The 20,110-nt window shown below is 41.6% G+C and overlaps 1 protein-coding gene across 2 annotated transcripts; it reads right to left on the bottom strand.

Annotated features, from left to right (window-relative positions):
* Nucleotides 1-80: 80 nt before the first annotated feature.
* Nucleotides 81-20,064, bottom strand: LOC133540185 (lamin-A-like). Of its 2 annotated transcripts, none has more exons than XM_061882749.1 (13): nucleotides 19,905-20,064; nucleotides 19,503-19,846; nucleotides 13,405-13,561; nucleotides 13,210-13,335; nucleotides 12,975-13,145; nucleotides 10,264-10,389; nucleotides 8,220-8,440; nucleotides 7,897-8,161; nucleotides 3,441-3,548; nucleotides 3,236-3,355; nucleotides 3,097-3,153; nucleotides 568-768; nucleotides 81-487 (listed from the first exon to the last, which is right to left on the bottom strand). In XM_061882749.1, the coding sequence occupies exons 2-13, from the start codon at nucleotides 19,841-19,843 to the stop codon at nucleotides 455-457; spliced, it is 1,926 nt and encodes a 641-aa protein (XP_061738733.1). In that variant the 5' UTR covers nucleotides 19,844-19,846; nucleotides 19,905-20,064; the 3' UTR covers nucleotides 81-454. The 2 variants fall into 2 exon arrangements, with proteins under 2 accessions (XP_061738733.1, XP_061738734.1); XM_061882750.1 differs by having other exon boundaries at nucleotides 19,503-19,843; nucleotides 19,905-20,006.
* Nucleotides 20,065-20,110: the final 46 nt, after the last annotated feature.

Here is a 20,110-nt window from a genome sequence, read left to right as displayed (position 1 = left end):
CAATTAAAACAGTAATATTTCATAATTTGTGAATAAAGTTTTGGACGACGATCACAAGTGAAAACAAAAATGACTGTAGATCATTTTCTGCAAAGTTTATTTTGAAAAAAAAAAGCACAACAAACACTGAGGCCATTTTACTGAGAAAGTAAGTGTAAACGTAATCATGAATAGTCCTCATTTTATTCATTCTCTTTTCAGCATTTCATATAAAAAAGTCCTAACGGCAGTATTAAGATGTCAAAGTTTTAAACTAAACTACTTCATATTTAATTGTCTGGTGGCTGACACCATCTATAATTGAATTTTATAAAATATAGAAAAAAAAAAGTCAAAGCATGCCTATGAATATATCACAAAAAGGCAGTATGGAGATTTTTCAGATTATACGGAAGGATTATATCAAAGCACCATAATCATAAAAGAACTGGTATGGTGTCGGTCCTCCAAAAGCTCACATGATTGGACATTTCTCAGTTCTTCCAGTCTGAGGAACAAAAGAACAAGAAAAAAAGTACGTTTAACAGCATGTTCTTCACTGTGGTTGTATTAACTTTGCCTGTTGACCTTGCGAGGCGTGCTGGTGCTGAACACGTAAGAATGGGGCAGCAAACCCTCGGAGATGCCGCCGCTGCGGAAGGAGCGGGAAGCCGAAGACACGACGGAGCAGTTGTTGGACTTGTCTGAGGGGAGGCCGCAGGAGCCGCACACCACCGTGCGACTACGCAGGTTGTACTCGCTGTCCCCGCAGGTGCTGTGAGCGACCTGCTGTGGGAGGACGGACATTAAATCATGCTCGAGGAAAGAAAGAGCCGCTGGAAGACTGACGGAATATTGAAGGAAAGACAATAACGAGACAGTGATAGCTGTGGGTTTTTGTTCCAAAGACAAAAAGATACAATAACCAAAGTCATTTTTAACATTAGTTGGAGGGGGGGGGGGATAATCTATTGTCATCGAAGACCTGCTGAATCCAGGACCAGCCCAAGCCCGAGGCATCAAAAACAAGAGCTGTTTACATACCCCCCATTCCTTTGGAAGCAGATATTGTTGTGTAAATAAAAGAGGCGACATGAACCTTTTTTCGTCAGTGCGTGGTGGAAGACTGTACGGATAGTACAGTCGCCACCCTCCACCCATTTTCTACCGCTTATTCCCTTTTTGGGGTCGCGGGGGGCGCTGGCGCCTATCTCAGCTACAATCGGGCGCAAGGCGGGGTACACCCTGGACAAGTCGCCACCTCCTCGCAGGGCCAACACAGATAGACAGACAACATTCACACACTAGGGCCAATTTAGTGTTGCCAATCAACCTATCCCCAGGTGCATGTCTTTGGAAGTGGGAGGAAGCCGGAGTACCTGGAGGGAACCCACGCATTCATGGGGAGAACATGCAAACTCCAGACAGAAAGATCCCGAGCCTGGATTTGAACCCAGGACTGCAGGAACTTTTTATTGTGAGGCAGACGCACTAACCCCTCTGCCACCGTGAAGCCCTTACAGTCGCCACGTCTCTCTTCAAATTGAGCAAAATTGAATTCTGTCTGTTTATTTCCTTGCTTCTTGTCTTGTTCAATAGATGTCATCGATGAACAAACAAACACTGAACAAACAACTCACAGTCAATATTGGAATTAAAACCTGTTGAGTTGACTTTTGTCTCCTGTGTCCGTCTTAAATATGTTTGACCCACAGGTCGTAACATTAAATGGGGGCTCGTCCGGGATTAGGAAAGGAGCGCTTATACAAATCCCAAAACCAGTGAACCACTGTAGAGGAAGGTAAGGATGATATGGAAATAAAACCACACAAGAATCAGATGACAAAGAGAATGACATATGATAAAGATGAGATGGGCATAACCAGGTGGCAGGTTGTGTAAATGGTAAATAAAAACATAATACACAGATTTGCAAATCCTTTTCAACTTATTTTCAATTGAATGGACTGCAAAGACAAGATATTTCATGTTGAAACTGAGAAACTTTTTTTTCTTGGGCAAATAATTATTAACTTAGAATTTATGGCAGCAACACATTGCAAAAAAAGTTGTCACAGGGGCATTTTTACCACTGTGTTACATGGCCCTTCCTTTTAACAACACTCGGTATAAGTTTGGGGACTGAGGAGACACATTTTTGATGATCTCGGGCCCAGAGAAGCCGGCGGCGTTTCAGGGTGTTGTTGATAAATGACTTTCGATTTGCATAGTAGAGTTTTAACTTGCACTTACAGATGTAGCGACCAACTGTAGTTACTGACAGTGGTTTTCTGAAGTGTTTCTGAGCCCATGTGGTGATATCCTTTACACACTAATGTCGCTTTTGATGCAGTACCGCCTGAGGGATCAAAGGTTCATAATATCATCTCTTACATGCAGTGATTTCTCCAGATTCTCTGAACCTTTTGATGATATTACGGACCGTAGATGGTGAAATCCCTTAATTCATTGTGCTAGCTTGTTAAGAAATGTTCTTAAACTGTTCAACAATTTGCTCATGCATTTGTTCACAAAGTGGTGACCCTCACCCCATCCTTGTTTCTGACTGACTGAGCATTTCACAGAAGCTGCTTTTATACCCAATCATGGCACCCACCTTTTCCCAATTAGCCAGTTCACCTGTGGGATGTTCCAAATAAGTGTTTGATTAGCATTCCTCAACTTTATCAGTCTTTTTTGCCACTTGTGTCAGCTTTTTGAAACATGTTGCAGGCATCAAATTCCAAATGGGCTAATATTTGCCAAAAATAACAAAGTTTTCCAATTCGAACGTTAAATATCTTGTCTTTGCAGTCTCTTCAATTGAATATAAGTTGAAAATGATTTGCAAATCATTGTATTCTGTTTTTTTTTACCATTTACAAAACGTGCCAACTTCACTGGTTTTGAGGTTTGTAGAAACTGAATACAAATACCTAACTACACTGAACAAAAAACTCACAGTCAATATTGAAATGAAAAACTGTTGAGTTGACTTTGGTCTCCTGTGTTTGTCTTAAATATATGTGACCATCAGGTCATAACATTAAATGGGGGCTCGTCCGGGATGAGGTAAGAAGCGCTTCTAGAAACTGAGGCACCACTGTGTAAAGTTACCAGGTCGTCGTCATCTTCTTCAAGCTGTGTGCGAGTGACCTTCCTCATTGCCATTTCCTGCAACCAAAAATAAAACATCAAAAGACATTCTGAACTGCAGTATTTTCTCAAATGTGTGCTTTGGGACTAAATAAAGTACCTCCCCATTAGCACTGATCAAGGTGGTCTGGAACTGGTCTCCGGTGCCCCAGTTGGGTTGTGTCTTCCACACCAGATCGGAAGGAGGATTGTGGTTTCCACCAGCACCAGCAGCCCAGATCTGGTCGTTGTGAAAAAAAAGTCACATGGGACATCTTGAACCGAGTTCTGATTGGAGGACTTTGTCGGAGGAAGGAGACGTTTACCGTGACTCTCTGGCCAGCCTTCAGTACAAACTTTGCAGGGAACTTGAATGCAATCGCAGGACTGGATCCTATCTGACGTTTCACTTGCCAGTTCCCTAGATTTTGATCCTACAGGAGTGTCATGGGAACAAGAAAAACGCCAGTGGTGAGCCTTAATGGAGTCCCGGATCAGGAACAAGACAACATAAGGGAGGATGATATGAGGGTGACAAGGTGATGAGATAATGATGCCAGTCAGGATGATATGGAGATGAGAAGAGATGAGGATGACAAGGAGATGGAGCAGACATGAGGATGAGGATGACAAAATGTGGATGTTTGAGATGGCGAGTATGATAGTACGGTGATGATGACCATGAAGTGAAACTAAAGCTGAAATATGCAAGGATAGCATGGAGATAAGGTGAGATGAGGACCAGATCAGTGGTAAGATCAAAGTGGGGATGGCAATTTGAATGCAATGAGAGTGGAATGAGAATAACCTAGGGCAGTGGTTCTCAACCTTTTTTCAGTGATGTACCCCCTGTGAACATTTTTTCTTAATTCAAGTACCCCCTAATCAGAGCAAAGCATTTTTGGTTGGGAAAAAGAGATAAAGAAGTAAAATACAGCACTATGTCATCAGTTTCTGATTTGTTAAATTGTATAACAGTGCAAAATATTGCTCATTTGTTGTGGTCTTTCTTCAACTATTTGGAAAAAAAGATACAAAAATAATTAAAAACTTTTGGGGAAAAAATAAACAAGTGATTCAATTCTAAGTGCAGATTTCTCCACATAGAAGTAATCATCAACTTAAAGTGCCCTCTTTGGGGATTGTAATAAAGATCCATCTGGATTCATCAACTTACTTCTAAACATTTCTTCACAAAAAAAGAAATCTTTAACATCAATATTTATGGAACATGTCCTCAAAAAATTTAGCTGTCAACACTGAATATTGCTTTGTTGTATTTCTTTTCACACTTTATGAACTTACATTCATAATTTTTTGAAGTATTATTCAATAAATATATTTATAAAGGATTTTTGAATTGTTACTATTTTTAGAATATTTAAAAAAAATCTCCCGTACCCCTTGGCATGCCTTCAAGTACCCCCAGGGGTACACGTACCCCCATTTGAGAACCACTGACCTAGAGCACAACACTGTGCATGATGTGAAGATGAAAAGGAGGACGTGAGGACAAGACGAGGTTAAGTAGGAAAGAAATGATGATGAGGCTGAGATAAAGATGAGGTGGACAACTAGGGATGACAATCTGATAATGCCGAGGATGAGATGAGCGTGATCTGATCATGACAGTGTGCATGAGAGGAGGACAGGAAATAAGCTGAAAAGGAGGACGAGACGGAAATGACGACGAGATACAGATGAGACGTTAATGAGCATGAGATGGGGATGAGGCGAGGCAGAGCTCGGGATGACACAGTGATTTTTAAGAGGATAGAGATAAGCATGATCGGATCACGACAGTGCGCATGAGATGAGGACCTCAACAAAGATAAGATGACGGCACGCAGACGAAGCAGAAACTTCAAGGACCTCAACGAAGATAAGATGACAACATGCATACGAAGTGGGGACAAAGCGAAATCACAAGGCCCCCAGCCCATTCCGTCACGTACTGTACGTCCTGGACCTGCTTTGCATGATATATGTGACCACTCCTTTTAGAGGCGGCCTCAGTGATGTTGACTATGGAACTCTGATTAAAAAGAGGGAGGCCGGAGCTGAACCCTAGAGCGTAGGGCGAGACTGTGACCACCGTATTTTTCGGAATATAAGTCGCAGTTTTTTTCATAGATATACTCATGTGTGAAATTATTAACACATTACCGTAAAATATCAAATAATATTATTTAGCTCATTGACGTAAGAGACTAGACGTATAAGATTTCATGGGATTTATGGATTAGGAGTGAGAGATAGTTTGGTAAAGGTATAGCATGTTCTATATGTTATAGTTATTTGAATGACTCTTACCATAATATGTTAGGTTAACATAGCAGTTGCTTATTTATGCCTCATATAACCTACACTTATTCAGCCTGTTCTTCACTATTCTTTATTTATTTTAAAATGCCTTTCAAATGTCTATTTTTGGTGTTGGGTTTTATCAAATAAATGCGACTTGTACTCCAGTGCGACTTATATGTTTTTTTCCTTCTTTATTATGCATTTTCGGCAGGTGCGACTTATACTCCGGGGCGACTTATACTCCAAAGAAATACGGTAAGTGTGCAGCGCCATGCGTTCTCCTCATGAGCTAAATTGAAGTCTGTCTCTGCATGATTCCTTGCTTCTTGTCTGATTAATAGATGTCATCAGTGTTTGAACCTGACACAGCTCCCGCCATCGGTGTGTGAATGGGGGAATGTGGAAATAGTGTCAAAAGCCCTTTGAGTACCTTGAAGGTAGAAACGCACTATACAAGTATAACCCCTTTATCATTTAAGAGTATTACACGGTGACTCTGCTGAGCTCTAGACAGCACTAACCCTCAACAACAACACATTTTTTTGCAGACTATAATTACTGGTTTGCAAAATTATATTTTTAACCCAAATAGGTGACGTTAGATCATCTCCCACGGCACACCAGACTGTATCTTACCGCACACTTGTGGTTGGAAAACACCGACGTAGAGATTAAACATGAGATGTAGTTTGGGATGAGATGATTATGAGAATGAGACAAGGATGATGAACAGGACATGAGGATGAGCTGATGATGCCTTTATGTGTTGGCGGTAAGACATGAGGATGACATTGAAGATTAGCGCCAGATGACGATGGAGTGAGGTAAGGATGAGATGGATATGAGGTACAAATCATTTCAAACAAAAATTTAGCAAGCGTTAAAGCTAGGGATGTGACGGTACGTGTATTTGTATTGAACCGTTTCAATACAGAGGTTTCGGTTCAGTGCGGAGGTCAACCGAACGAGTTTCCAGGCGGACATATTAAGTAGCGTAAACAATACTCAAAATGCTGGACATATGAAGCATTTAAGAATCTTTGCCCTGGAGCCCCGCAAAAGAAGAAATGTCCAGTGAAAAGAGGACGTATGGTCAGTCTATCCTAGCCCGGTCGCTGCTAGCCCCGGACATGTCCTCTTTTGCTCGCATGCTAGCAGCGACCGGGCTAGGATAGACTGACCATACGTCCTCTTTTCACCGGACATGTCCTCTTTTACGGGGCTGTCAGGGCAGAGATTCTTAAATGCCTCAAATGTCCGGCATTTTGAGTTATGGTTGCGTGTATTAACAATGCACGTTCAGGGTTAAGAAGGGGTTGAAAACAAAACACATTGTGCGCGCAACAGCAACATTGGTGAGGGAGGTGTCAGAGAGCGAGAGAGTTATGATAAATGTGCATGCGTCTCCAGGCTCTGCTTTTTATCCATTGATTTATCAGATTGAATTTTTTATTATCCATAGCAAGGGTGTCAAAAGTGTGTCCCTGAGGCCATTTGCGGCCCACAGCTTATGTTTTAAAGGCTTACGGCACATTCTAAAAATACTAAATTAAGGTTAAATGTAATTTAGAAAAAGTTGCAATGTTGACTAACAAAACAAAGCTGTTTTTTTTCTTCCAAACTGTCATTGCTCAAAACATATTATTGAATCAAAATCAATGTTATTATGAATTATTGACCTATCCAAGGTTCCCATTACTTCACATCAAATATTCCACTAAGAAAAATATTTTGGGTGGAAGATTTAGCAAATTTGGTAAATAAATAACCCAAAAAATTATATTTTGTTGTTTTCTTACTGTACCGAAAATGAACCGAACCGTGACCTCTAAACCGAGGTACGTACCGAACCGAAATTTTTGTGTACCGTTACACCCCTAGTTGGCTGTCTTGGTTGCTTTGTTGGGTCTGCTCCTATCTCTGGCCATGCTCCCCCCACCCCAGCGGACGATGGCTTGGTACACCGCAGAGGCCACCAGAGTGGATATGTTTCTTTGACTTTTTATTCATAGCTGTATGTAGAAGTGTCTGGTTGTATCTGCTGCTTTAATGTCCTCTGTGTTCTTTGATGTTTCCCTCTTACACACATGTGAGAGGGATGTGTGCTATGGCTATGACTTGTTTTTTTCCCTTGGCCTCAGTCTGCACCCCCTCTCCAGGGCCCAGGCTATGACCGATTTTTTTATTTTATTTCAATCTTGTATTTTTTTCTCCCATTCTCCCCCCCCTTGTTTACCTGTATCTCATCTTTTTTGTAAGGGGCGCTGGAAGCCAGCAGACCCGTCAGCGATCCTGTTCTGTCTCCCTGTAATGTTTGTCTGATCTTGAATGGGATTGTGCTGAAAATTTAAATTTTCCTGAAGGAACTCTCCTGACGGAATAAATAAAGTACTATCTAATCTAATCTAGTTAAAGTTGATAAAAACCTTAAGAGTGACATATGTCAATGATATCACATGATCACTCGACACAAACCTCGTCTGCTTTATTGCTGAGTCGGACGTATTTCCCATCCAGGTCCACTTCATCCACGGTGACCCGTCCGCTGGCAGAGGCCTGCTGGGTAATGCGGGTGCGAGCCACGGCGCCGCCGGCAAAGCTGGAGGCCTCGCTGTCCGTGTCGTTGGGGCGCCGCCTCTTGGTGGCAGAGCCGCAGTGGAGCGATCGCGAATTAGCCGACAGATTGGAGGTGCGACTCCCCGCCATAATCGTCGGGGGCGGACTCGGGGAGAGACGCAGCCTGCAGAGAGAGAAGTGGTGACGCCACCGAGGGGTATCGGGTACTGCAGAGCACCAACCTCTGCTCCTCGCCCTCCAGGAGCTTCCTGTAGGCACAGATCTCCATGTCTAATGCCAGCTTGACATCCAGGAGCTCCTGGTACTCGTCCAGCTGCTGCTGCATCCGCTGCCTCATCTCCGCCATTTCTCGGTCTTTCTCTCCAAGAAGGCGCCGCATGGTGTCCCGCTCTCGAGACAGGGCTTCCTCCAGGTCTCTCACCTTTGCTTCACGGGCTGCAAGCTAAAGACAAACAACCAACATAAAGGAGGTTCTTACCATGTCAATGGGAACAGTGTCATATCATGGAGCTGATTAGTTAACCCACAGGTGTCAAACTCAAGCTCTGGGCGCGAATTGGTAAGAATGTGCTTTTAATAAAGAATATTTTCTTACTAAATATTTCTTGACATTCAAAAAATACATGAACTACATGTATCTTTATATACAGAACAGGCCAAAAGTTTGGACACACCATCTCCTCATTCAATGCGTTTTCTTTTTTTTCATGACTATTTACACTGTAGATTGTCACTGAAGGTATCAAAACTATGACATAAAAAAACAATGAGTGGAAACAATTACTTTTTAAAAACAGATTGGCCACAAGGTTTAGGTGGATTCATTTTGATTATTCACCTTTAAATGTGCTTTCTTTTTCTTATATTTGATCGTTTTTTGGTGTCAAAATAGACGGCAATAAACAGTACAGACCACAAAGTTGGACACACCTTCTCATTCAATGTGTTTTCTTTATTTTCATGACTATTTATATTGTAGATTGTCACATCAAAACTATGACTGAACACATGTTGAGTTATGTAAAAAAAGGTGAAATAAATGAACACGTTTTATCTTCTAGTTCCGTCAAAATAGCCACCCTTTGCTCCCATTACTTTTTCGCACACTCTTGGCATTCTCTCCATGGTTTTTCACTTCACAGGTGTACTTGAAGCTCATGGGGAGAATGCCACGTGTGCAAAACAGTAATCAGAGCAAAGGGTGGCTATTTTGAAGAAACTAGAAGATAAAGCAGGTTTTCAGTTACTTCACCTTTATTTTGGCTAAGTAAATAACTCCACATGTGTCCTTTCCTAGTTTTGATGTGACAATCTACAATGTAAATAGTCATGAAAATAAAGAAAACGCATTGAATGAGGATAAAGTGTGTCCAAACTTTTGGCCTGTACTGTACATAACTTCTGAAATGTAATATTATCTAATAATGCAACAAAATGTTATATTTAAAAAAAAAAATAGAAATAAGAACTTGAATACCAGCTTGACTTATGATTTCAAAGCAAGTGCGCACTTTAAAAATGACAATAGATTTTAAAACCTCTTAAGGCTCAAGCTGTTTGTTTAAATGCTTTTTTTCATTTCTCTTTGTTATTAGGGCTTATTGGACCCTAATTATAATAAAAACTAAAAATAATCTTTTGGTATGATGTACTTAGTCCATAAGTACACAAACGTGTACTTCATGTTTAGTGACGTGCTAATTCTTATTTTTCCTTTTTTTTTTTCATAGTATGTTATACTCTTCCGACACCACCAGATGGCAGTATAAGTGTCCACATAAGTGGCCATAAGACCCCAATTCAGTAGTGAACACAATTACGGAAATAAGAGCTAAAAGGTGCATGTGGCCACTAAAGCCTTTATTAAGGTACAATTGTATTTATTTATTTTTACAAAAAAAACCCAACTTTGTTACTGTTTGTGTTTACAGTAATACACTATCAAATCTAGATTTTGTTGTAAAAAAAAAGATTTGTAATGTTTTGCAGTGTCTGATTTTCAAAAAAATGCCAAGAGTATGCAAATCAGTAATTAGAGCAAAGGGCGGCTATTTTGAAGAAACTAGAATATAAAACATGTTTTCAGTTATTTCACCTTTGTTTTGTTAAGTACATAACTCCAGGTGTTCATTCATAGTTGTGATGCTTTCAGGGACAATCTACAATGTAAATAGTCATGAATATAAAGAAAAGGCATGGTAAGTCCTCAAGGTTTTGCTTTTCATTACTATGATCGCCCGTCTTGTTGTGCTGGTTTCAGGTCACCTGTTTCTGCAGCTGGCTGAGCTGAGACGAGGTGGACTCCAGGCGGACGCGTGTCTCCTGTAGCTCTTCATGCGCCGCTCCCACCAGATGGCTGCTCCTGTCTGCTGACTGACGTGCGCCTTCCAGCTGCGTGACGGAAGGTGGAAACACAGCAGAGGATATTGGGTACATTTCACATCTGAGTCATTACTGCTATCAATTCCCAGTGGTTCTCAATGGTGCCAATTTTGCATGCAGTCACCATTCCAGTAGTGTAGTGAAGTGAATTATATTTATACAGCGCTTTTCTCTAGTGACTCAAAGCGCTTTACATAGTGAAACCCAATATGTAAGTTACATTTAAAGCAGTGTGGGTGGCACTGGGAGCAGGAGGCTAAAGTGTCTTGCCCAACGACAAAACAGCAGTGACTAGGATTGCGAAAGCGGGAATCGAACCTGGAACCCTCAAGTTGCTGGCACGGCCACTTTACCAACTGAGCTATACCGCCCCACAGTGGATAGACTACACTGTGCTGCCAAGTCTGGAAGTAGTCTTTGCCACCAAGTTGAATGGGCCACTTTTGTCTCTTGTTGAGCCCCACAAAGTGCTTATACTGTAAGTCAGGGGTGATCACATTACGCCAGGGGTCGGCAACCCAAAATTTTGAAAGAGCTATATTGGACCAAATATAAAAAAACAAATCCGTCTGGAGCCGCAAAAAAATAAAAGCCATATTACACACAGATAGTGTGTCATGAGATATAAATTGAATTATGAGGACTTAAAGGAAACTAAATGAGCTCAAATATAGATACAAATGAGGCATAATGATGCAATATGTAGCCTAAATAGCATGTTAGCATCGATTAGCTTGCAGTCATGCAGTGACCAAAAATGTCTGATTAGCACTCCACATAAGTCAATAACATAAAAAAAAACTCACCTTTGTGCATTCATGCACAACCTTAAAAGTTTGGTGGACAAAATGAGACAGAAAAAGAAGTGGCGTAACACACGTCTTAGAAAGTCGGAGAAAGTTATACATGTAAACAAACGACGGTGAGTTCAAGGACCGCCAAATTTAGTAGGACAAAACGGCGCTCGCCAAATACTCGAATCAGTGAAGCATTTTTAATATAAACAGTGTGCTTTATAACAATTAGGGAAGTTTGTGTCATGTTTGTCCTCCTACAGAAACCATATTAAAACAAAAAATATGTTTTTTTCCCCTCATCTTTTTCCATTTTTCATATATTTCTGAAAAAGCTCCAGAGAGCCACTAGGGCGGCGCTAAAGAGCCGTGGGTTGCTGACCCCCACTTTTTGTCAATGGCGGAGGGTTTGATTGATTTATTGAAACTTTTATTAGTAGATTGCACAGTACAGTACATATTCCGTACAATTGACCACTAAATGATAACACCCCATTAAGTTTTTCAACTTGTTTAAGTCGGGGTCCACGTTAATCAATTCATGGGTGTTTCAGTCAATCGCCAGCCAGGTATTAAAAAATAGACCTAAAAATTAGCGATCGTCAGTCTTCACCAAGACGTCCCTTTCGTCACTTGAGCGACATTCACGGCACCCGAGGGTCTTGTGAGATGACGCTGGCTGCTGCCAGATCATTATTAAGAAAAAACGACCGACAGGAGGGCGAGAAACACTTTTCATTTCAACAGACCTGCCATCAAAACTCTAAAGACTCACTGCACGGTTCCCGTCTTCACAATAAAAGCGCTGCTTCATCCTGCCTGTGCTAACAAAATAAGTCTCAGAAAGCTGGCGAGCACAAGCTAGCCAGCTACGGAGTTTGCCGCCAATGTATTTCTTGTAATGTGTATAAAAAGGAGTATGGAAGCTGGACAAATAAGATGGCAAGAAAAACAACCACTTCCATGTGGTATTGGACAGAAAAGGAGGACTTTTTTTCTCCTCCATTTGAAAATGTGGACGTTATCATCGCTACTGTCTGATTCCAATCAATGCAAGTCATCAGAATCAGGTAATACACCAACTTATATTCTCGTCTTCATGAAAGAAAGGAATGTTAAACATGCTTGAATTATCATAAAACACCTCTAACTTGTTAACTAAAATGTCTCTTTTCATAAATAAATCAATATAAATGATATATATGAATGAGGTAGATGCCCTGCTTAAAGCACGTCTTCCTGAGGGCATTGAAGTGTTATAACTTCACCTTTATCTTTAGTTTTTACACCACAATGCGTCCATTCTCCTTTTTCTGTCTACACACTGTGTCTGCTTATAAGTACTCCGTGATTGTGCGCTGCCAAACATGCTCATCTGCTGGTAAAACCAGGATTGTCCCGATGTGACTTCGACGTGGGCACGGGGGGGCGGGATTAATTAGTATCGCGGTACGATACTAATACTGGTATGCCGTACAACCCTAGTACACAGTGATATCTATCAAAGTATCAAATTCGATACACTTCCTTAACAGGTGAGTAGATGGCCCTGGTGGGCCTTGTTATCTAATCACCTGTCGCCTTTATTAGCAGCAGCCAGATTTAGACACGTTGTTGGAGTTGGGAGCTGGAGAGAGGGTGAGAGCGAGACGCCTAAAAGAGACTGCTGAAAAGCAATTCCAGTCTGTTGTAATAAAAAGATTGTATTCAAACTGTCTACCGGGCTCACGGAGGATTATTCGGGCTCAAGAGAACCCTCACGGCAAAGAGACCTTTTCCATGTACATTCGGAATGTTTACCTTTGAGTTGTAGGTCTTCTCCAGCTCATCCTTATAGAGTTGAATCTGTAGGTCATGCTGGCCACGCATGTCCGTCAAGGCCTCCGCCAGTTTGCTTTCAAAGTCTTGCTGGTGGCCGTTGTCCAACTCCACCATACGAGACTCATGGCGCCGCTTGGTCTCGCGCAGCTCCTGTGTGGGAAGTGTCGCGTTACGAGCACGTCACCCCTAAACAGAAAGGACAGGGGAGTCCGACCTCAGAATGGAGGTTCTTTTGGAAGTCCAGCTGCTCCTTGAGGGTCTGGATACGATTTTCTCCATCCACCCTCCTCAGCATCTCATCTTGCAGCTGCTTCTTGGCTTCACCCAGGCTGGTGTCGAGCTAAGAGCGAGGGCAGATGTTTTAAAAGGGATCTCTTACGCTTTCTGTAAACTCGAGGTTGAAATGTACCTTGGCAACCTGCGCCTTCAGGTCCCGGTTTTCCGCTTCAAGGTTACGCTTCTCTCCTATCGCTGTCGTCAAGGAGGCGTCCTTCGAGTTCAGCAAGGCCTCCAAGTCTTTGAGCCTCAGCAACGCTGCCGCCAGGTCCGATTCCTTTTTAGTGTTCCTGCAAATCACAAATGGAAATATAAAAAAAACAATGAGTAAAAACTAACTACTTTTTAAAAATCAGACTGACCACAAGGTTTAGGTGGATTCATTTTGATTATTCACCATTAACACCACTTAGGCTTAGTGGCCACATGCGTGGACAGCACATTTTAGCTCTTACTTCCAAAATTGTGTACAAAACTGAATTGGGGTATTATGGCCACTTATGTGGACACTTAAACTGCCATCTGGTGGTGGCGGAAGAGTATAACATGGATAGAATAGATTAGAATAGAATAGAATAGAAAGTACTTTATTGATCCCTGGGAGAAATTCAGCACCACAGTTCGCTCAATATAGACAATAATAATAATAAATAATATAATATATATTATATATATAATATATGAATACTATAAATATATTCTACATATACTCTACATTTAAGTGCAGTCAAGAAAGATAACATACAATGGAATTTGGAAAACGAAAAGTGTAAAAATAAGAATTAGCATGTCACTAAACATGAAGTACACATTTGTTACTTGTGGACTAAGTACACCATATCAACAGAGGATATTTAGTTTTTATTCTAATAAGGGTCCAATAAGCCCGAATAGCAAAGAGAAATAAAAAAAGCATGTAAACAAACAGCTCGGTCCTTAAGAGGTTTATATATTTTCTTTTTCTTATATTTGATCGTGTTTCGGTCTCAAAATAGACGGTGATATACAGTACAGGCCGCAAGTTTGGAAAATGCGTTTTCTTTATTTTCATGACTATTTACATTGTAGATTGTCACGGAAGGCATCAAAACAATGAATGAACACGTGGAGTTTATTTACTTAACAAAAAAAGGTGAAATAACTGAAAACATGTTTTATATTGTAGTTTCTTCAAAATAGCCACCCTTTGCTCTGATTACCGCTTTGCACACTCTTGACATTCTCTTCATGAGCTTCAAGCACACCTGTGAAGTGAAAACCATTTCAGGTGACTACCTCTTGAAGCTCATGGAGAGAATGCCAAGAGTGTGCAAAACAGTAATCAGAGCATAGGGTGGCTATTTTGAAGAAACTAGATGAGGTGGCGACTTGTCCAGGATGTACCCGGCGTTCTGCCCGAATGCAGCTGAGATGGGCTGCAGCACCCCCCGCAACCCCAAAAGGGACATGCGGTAGGAAATGGATGGAATCTACAATGTAAATAGTTATGAAAATAAAGAAAACACATTGAATTATGAGAAGCTGTGTCCAAACTTTTGTCCTGTACTGTACATACACTTAACGTATTTTCCAAACACTATTAAAGGCCTACTGAAAACCACTACTAGCGACCACGCAGTCTGATAGTTTATATATCAATGATGAAATATTAACATTGCAACACATGACAATACGGCCGCTTTAGTTTACTAAATTACAATTTTAAATTTCCCGCAGAGATTTGTGTTGAAAACGTCGCGGAATGATGACGCGTGACGTTATTGGTGGGAGGGGACATATTAGCCCAGCACCACTTGCAGCTAAAAGTCATCTCTTTTCATCGCATAATTACACAGTATTCTGGACATCTGTGTTGCTGAATCTTTTGCAATTTGTTTAATTAATAATGGAGAAGTCAAAGTAGAAACATGGAGTTGGGAAGCTTTAGGCTTTAACCACACAAACACACAGTGTTTCCTTGTTTAAAATTCCCGAAGGTGAAGCTTTACTATGGATCAGAGTGGTCAAGCCAACATGGATCACGACTACATGTCGACCGGCAGTTTTCGGTGAGAAATTGTGGAAATAAGTCGCCTCTTACTGGAGATCAGTGGAGCTTCTGTCGTGCAGCAGCTGCCGTGACTAATTCCCTCAGAGACTGGCGTCAAGACACCCGTGGGCACACCCCTCCGACTATCAGGTACTATTTAATCTCACTAAAACACTAGCAACACAATAGGCAGATAAGGGATTTTCCAGAATTATCCTAGTAAATGTGTCTAAAAACATCTGAATCGCTCCCAATGCAATAGCCTTTTTTTTCCTTTTCCTAGTCCGTCACTTTTAAATTTCCCCATCCATGAATCTTTCATCCTTGCTCAAATTAATGGGGAAATTGTCGCTTTCTCGGTCCGAATAGCTTTTGCAGCTGGAGGCTCACATTGTAAACAATGTTCAGATGTGAGGAGCTCCACAACCCGTGATGTCACGCGCATATCGTCTGCTACTTCCGGTACAGGCAAGGCTTTTTTATTAGCGACCAAAAGTTGCGAACTTTATCATCGATGTTCTCTACTAAATCCTTTCAGCAAAAATATGGCAATATGGCGAAATGATCAAGTATGACACATAGAATGGACCTGCTATCCCCGTTTGAATAAGAAAATCTCATTTCAGTAGGCCTTTAAGTAGTATAGTACATCATACAACTCTAGCTTAATAGTACTAAACATAAGGATGGGTAGCAAATTCAGTATTTTTATAAGTACCGACCAAATTCTTTCGGTCCTAAAATCAAACAGCGCCATATTCTGAAAGTTTTGTTTCACGTGACGACTCGTCAGGGGCACAAACAAGCACTCGGACTGCCTCTCTGTATCGTCACATTTTTCCATGCTAACAAAGCAAGTATACCTGATAGAAAGCAGTCAAAAGTAAGAGTTGAGCTGTCCAAATGCGCTAGCTCAATGCCAATATACGTTGGATACACCATGTACTGTACATGCTACTGATAGGCATTTGCCATTTTGTCAACACCTCAAAACTACAACTAAGATGCACGATACATTTAAACAGCCAGTGTTTAACAATTACGTATAAACACTTTGTAGAGCTCAACAAAATACAAGACTGGCGCTTTCAGCTTAGTGGCAAAGACTACTTCCTGACAACAGCAACACACAGCAGTCTAGACACTACTGCCATCTATTGTCCTAGAAGTGTAACTGCATGCAAAAGAATACTTGCGAATGGGACTAAGAGTGCAGGAAAATGGAGAGCACAATCATCATTAGCTTAGTATTAAATATTAAACTATATAAACAATTTTTTTTATTTTTATTAACAGTAGATTTGTCAAAAATAAAGAGTTAACTCATGTGATTATTTACAAAAATGTGTGCATTAATGTTAGGATTAGGGTTATATAGGCAGATTATATATAGACATTTATTCCAGACCCAGGGGGATCCGTATCACAGAAGAAAAAAACCGTACTACAACGATGAAACACAAATAAAAAAATACAAGCAGAAATAAAATTAAAATAAAAAACGTGCATATAAAAAAAATAATAAAAATTGAAAAAATAAATAAATAAATAAATAGCAATTAAAAAAAAAACAACAACAATAAGATTAATCACCTAGACTGAACTTCAGATAAAACTGCTACCTTCTTTAGAGCAAATAAATATGGTGCATTCAAGTACACTAAAACATTTAAAAAAAATAAACATTCCCGGATGAGATTCTGACATTAAAATTGTATTTTTGTACAAATATTGGGGTATTTCTTCTTTTCATTAAACTACATTATGTAAGCCAGTAAGAACCTGAGAGTAATCATGATTAATCCAAACATAAAAGTGTAATTAATCAGTCAGGGCCATTAATCACCCTGACTGAACTTAAGATAAAACTGTTACCTCCTTTAGAGCAAATAAATGTGGTGCATTCAAGTACGCTAAAACATTTAAAAAATAAAAAATTCCCAGGTGAGATTCTGACATTTAAATTGCATTTTTGTACAAATATTGTTGTTGTTTTTTTTTACAATAAACTAAATTTGCAAGCTAGTAATACCCTGAGAATAATCATGATTAATCCAAACGTAAAAGTGTAATTAATCTGATTAAATACATAAATACACAACAATGAGAATCAGCAAATCCAAGTCCGAGTCCATGGTTCTCGCCCGGAAAAGGGTGGAGTGCCATCTCCGGGTTGGGGAGGAGACCCTGCCCCAAGTGGAGGAGTTCAAGTACCTCGGAGTCTTGTTCACGAGTGAGGGAAGAGTGGATGGTGAGATCGACAGGCGGATTGGTGCGGCGTCTTCAATAAAGCGGACGCCGTATCGATCCGTTGTGGTGAAGAAGGAGCTGAGCCGGAAGGCAAAGCTCTCAATTTACCGGTCGATCTACGTTCCCATCCTCACCTATGGTCCTGGGCTTTGGGTCATGACCGAAAGGACAAGATCACGGGTACAAGCGGCCCAAATTAGAGATACTAAGGGAGAGCCCCAAACTAATTTGGGCCGCTTGTACCCGTGATCTTGTCCTTTCGGTCATGACCCAAAGCTCATGACCATAGGTGAGGAAGGGAACGTAGATTGACCGGTAAATTGAGAGCTTTGCCTTCCGGCTCAGCTCTGTCATCCGGGAGGAGCTCAAAGTAAAGCTGCTGCTCCTCCACATGGAGAGCAGCCAGATGAGGTGGTTCGGGCATCTGGTCAGGATGCCACCCGAACGCCTCCCTAGGGAGGTGTTTAGGGCACGTCCGACCAGTAGGAGGCCACGGGGAAGACCCAGGACACGTTGGGAAGACTATGTCTCCCGGCTGGCCTGGGAATGCCTCGGGATCCCCCGGGAAGAGCTAGACGAAGTGGCTGGGGAGAGGGAAGTCTGGGCTTCCCTGCTTAGGCTGCTGCCTCCGCAACCCGACCTCGGATAAGCGGAGGAAGATGGATGGATGGATGTAATTTAAAAAATAAAAAACAATCCAAAATAAGATTAATCACCCTGACTGAACTGAAGATAAAACTGTTACCTTCTTTACAGCATATTTTGATTCATTGATTGATACTTTTATTAGTAGATTGCACAGTACAGTACATATTCCCTACAATTGACCACTAAATGGTAACACCCCAATACGTTTTTCAACTTGTTTAAGTCGGGGTCCACGTTAATCAATTCATGGTAAAAAGCAAATAAATTTGGTGCATTCAAGGACACCAAAACAGTGGTCCCTAACCTTTTTGTGGCTGTGGACCGGTCAACGCTTGATAATTTGTCCCGTGGCTCATGAAAAAGGGAGGTTTTTGGGTTGGTGCACTAATTGTAAGTCTATCTTGTGTTTTTTATGTGGATTTAATAAAAAAAAAAAAAAAAAAAAAAAGTAATAAAAAATGATTCTGCGACCCGGTACCAACCTGGTGGTTGGGGACCACTGCACTAAAACATAAAAAAAAGAGATTCTGACATGAAAATGGCATTTTTGTACAAATATTGTTATTTTTTTTTTACATTTAACTAAATTATGCAAGCCAGTAATAACTGAGAATAATGGTGATTAATCCAAACGCAAAAGTGTAATTAACCTGATTAAATACATAATCATTTGACAGCACTGAGTAAGAAAAGAACACACACAGACCATATCGGTTCAAATGTGAAAGATTCTCCTCCTCCCTAGCTAAGCATGATGGAAATAAATCATTATACATTTCTCCCAGGAGTCCAGGGAGCTATTTTAAGTAAACATGTGCTACGACGGGTGGAAAAAGAAAAAAAATATCAGGGATGTACTTTGGGGTTTCCACTGCATGACATGTGAGCTACAATGCTTTCAGTCATCTGCGTCTACAGTGGAAACCACAAAACCACAGCTTTTGGTGTTTGGCTGCCATGGCGACGGCGCGAGGTTTGCCAAACACACTGCAGCCATCAAGTCAACCACCATGGAAAAGTAGAAGAAGCAGAGCGCTGCCACGTAGTGCAAGTTTATTATTACTCTGGAAGGGGAAAAAGAGGAGGAGGAGGGAAGGACTTAGTCATCCTCGGGCCCTTGATGTGTGACTATGGGATGTTTGAATGTTGGGCTGCAATTAGCCGTGAGGAAGCAACGCTATTGGGTGTGGCGCCCGCGACAATGCGCTTGTGTCAGCAAAATGTAGGTGAGGAATATTATATCATTAGCTGTTTACGTCCAGCTGAGCCTCACCAGGACAAGTGTGAGAAATGTGCGGACACACCTGGCTTTGAGCTCCTTGTACTCCTCCCTCAGCTTGCCCACCTCCAGCTGCAGTCGGGCGCGCTCCTTGGCCACCGAGTCCAGCGTCTGGCGGGCGTCGGCCAGCTCCGTCTCGTAGGCCGCCTTGAGGCCCGTCAGCTCCCGCGAGACCTCCGTCTCCGACTCGGTGATGCGCAGACGCAGGCCGGCGTTCTCGCTCTCCAGGGAGCGGACCTTGTCGATGTAGACGGCCAGGCGGTCGTTGAGGTTGCACAGGTCCTCCTTCTCCTGGAGGCGGGTGATGCGGTTGGGGGAGAGAGGGGTGTTGTGCGCGCCCCGGGGGGTGTTTTTTGGTGTGGCCATCTTCTGTGGTGGAGACAAAACGCACTCAAGCACGAGGAGAGAAGTGGAGAAGAAAACTCACCTTTTAAAGTTGGTTCTAGCCTCCCTTTGTGATCTTCAGCCTGTTGCTGTGTGTCGTCTGAGTGCCCGAATGGGAAAGAATGAGATGGGAGGAGAGCAGAGAGGTTGGCCTAAAAGTTTGGCAGTCAGCAGTGGTGCTTGTCCCTCTCCCTCTCTAATTCTCTTTTGGTGTGCGGTCTGAACAAATGAGTCATCCTCGTGACTGGA

This window comes from Nerophis ophidion, linkage group LG21 (assembly GCF_033978795.1).
Source record: "Nerophis ophidion isolate RoL-2023_Sa linkage group LG21, RoL_Noph_v1.0, whole genome shotgun sequence".
Lineage (NCBI taxonomy): Eukaryota > Metazoa > Chordata > Actinopteri > Syngnathiformes > Syngnathidae > Nerophis > Nerophis ophidion.
Note: the sequence above shows the minus strand (reverse complement) of the source record. Positions and strands in the feature narration are given on the sequence as shown.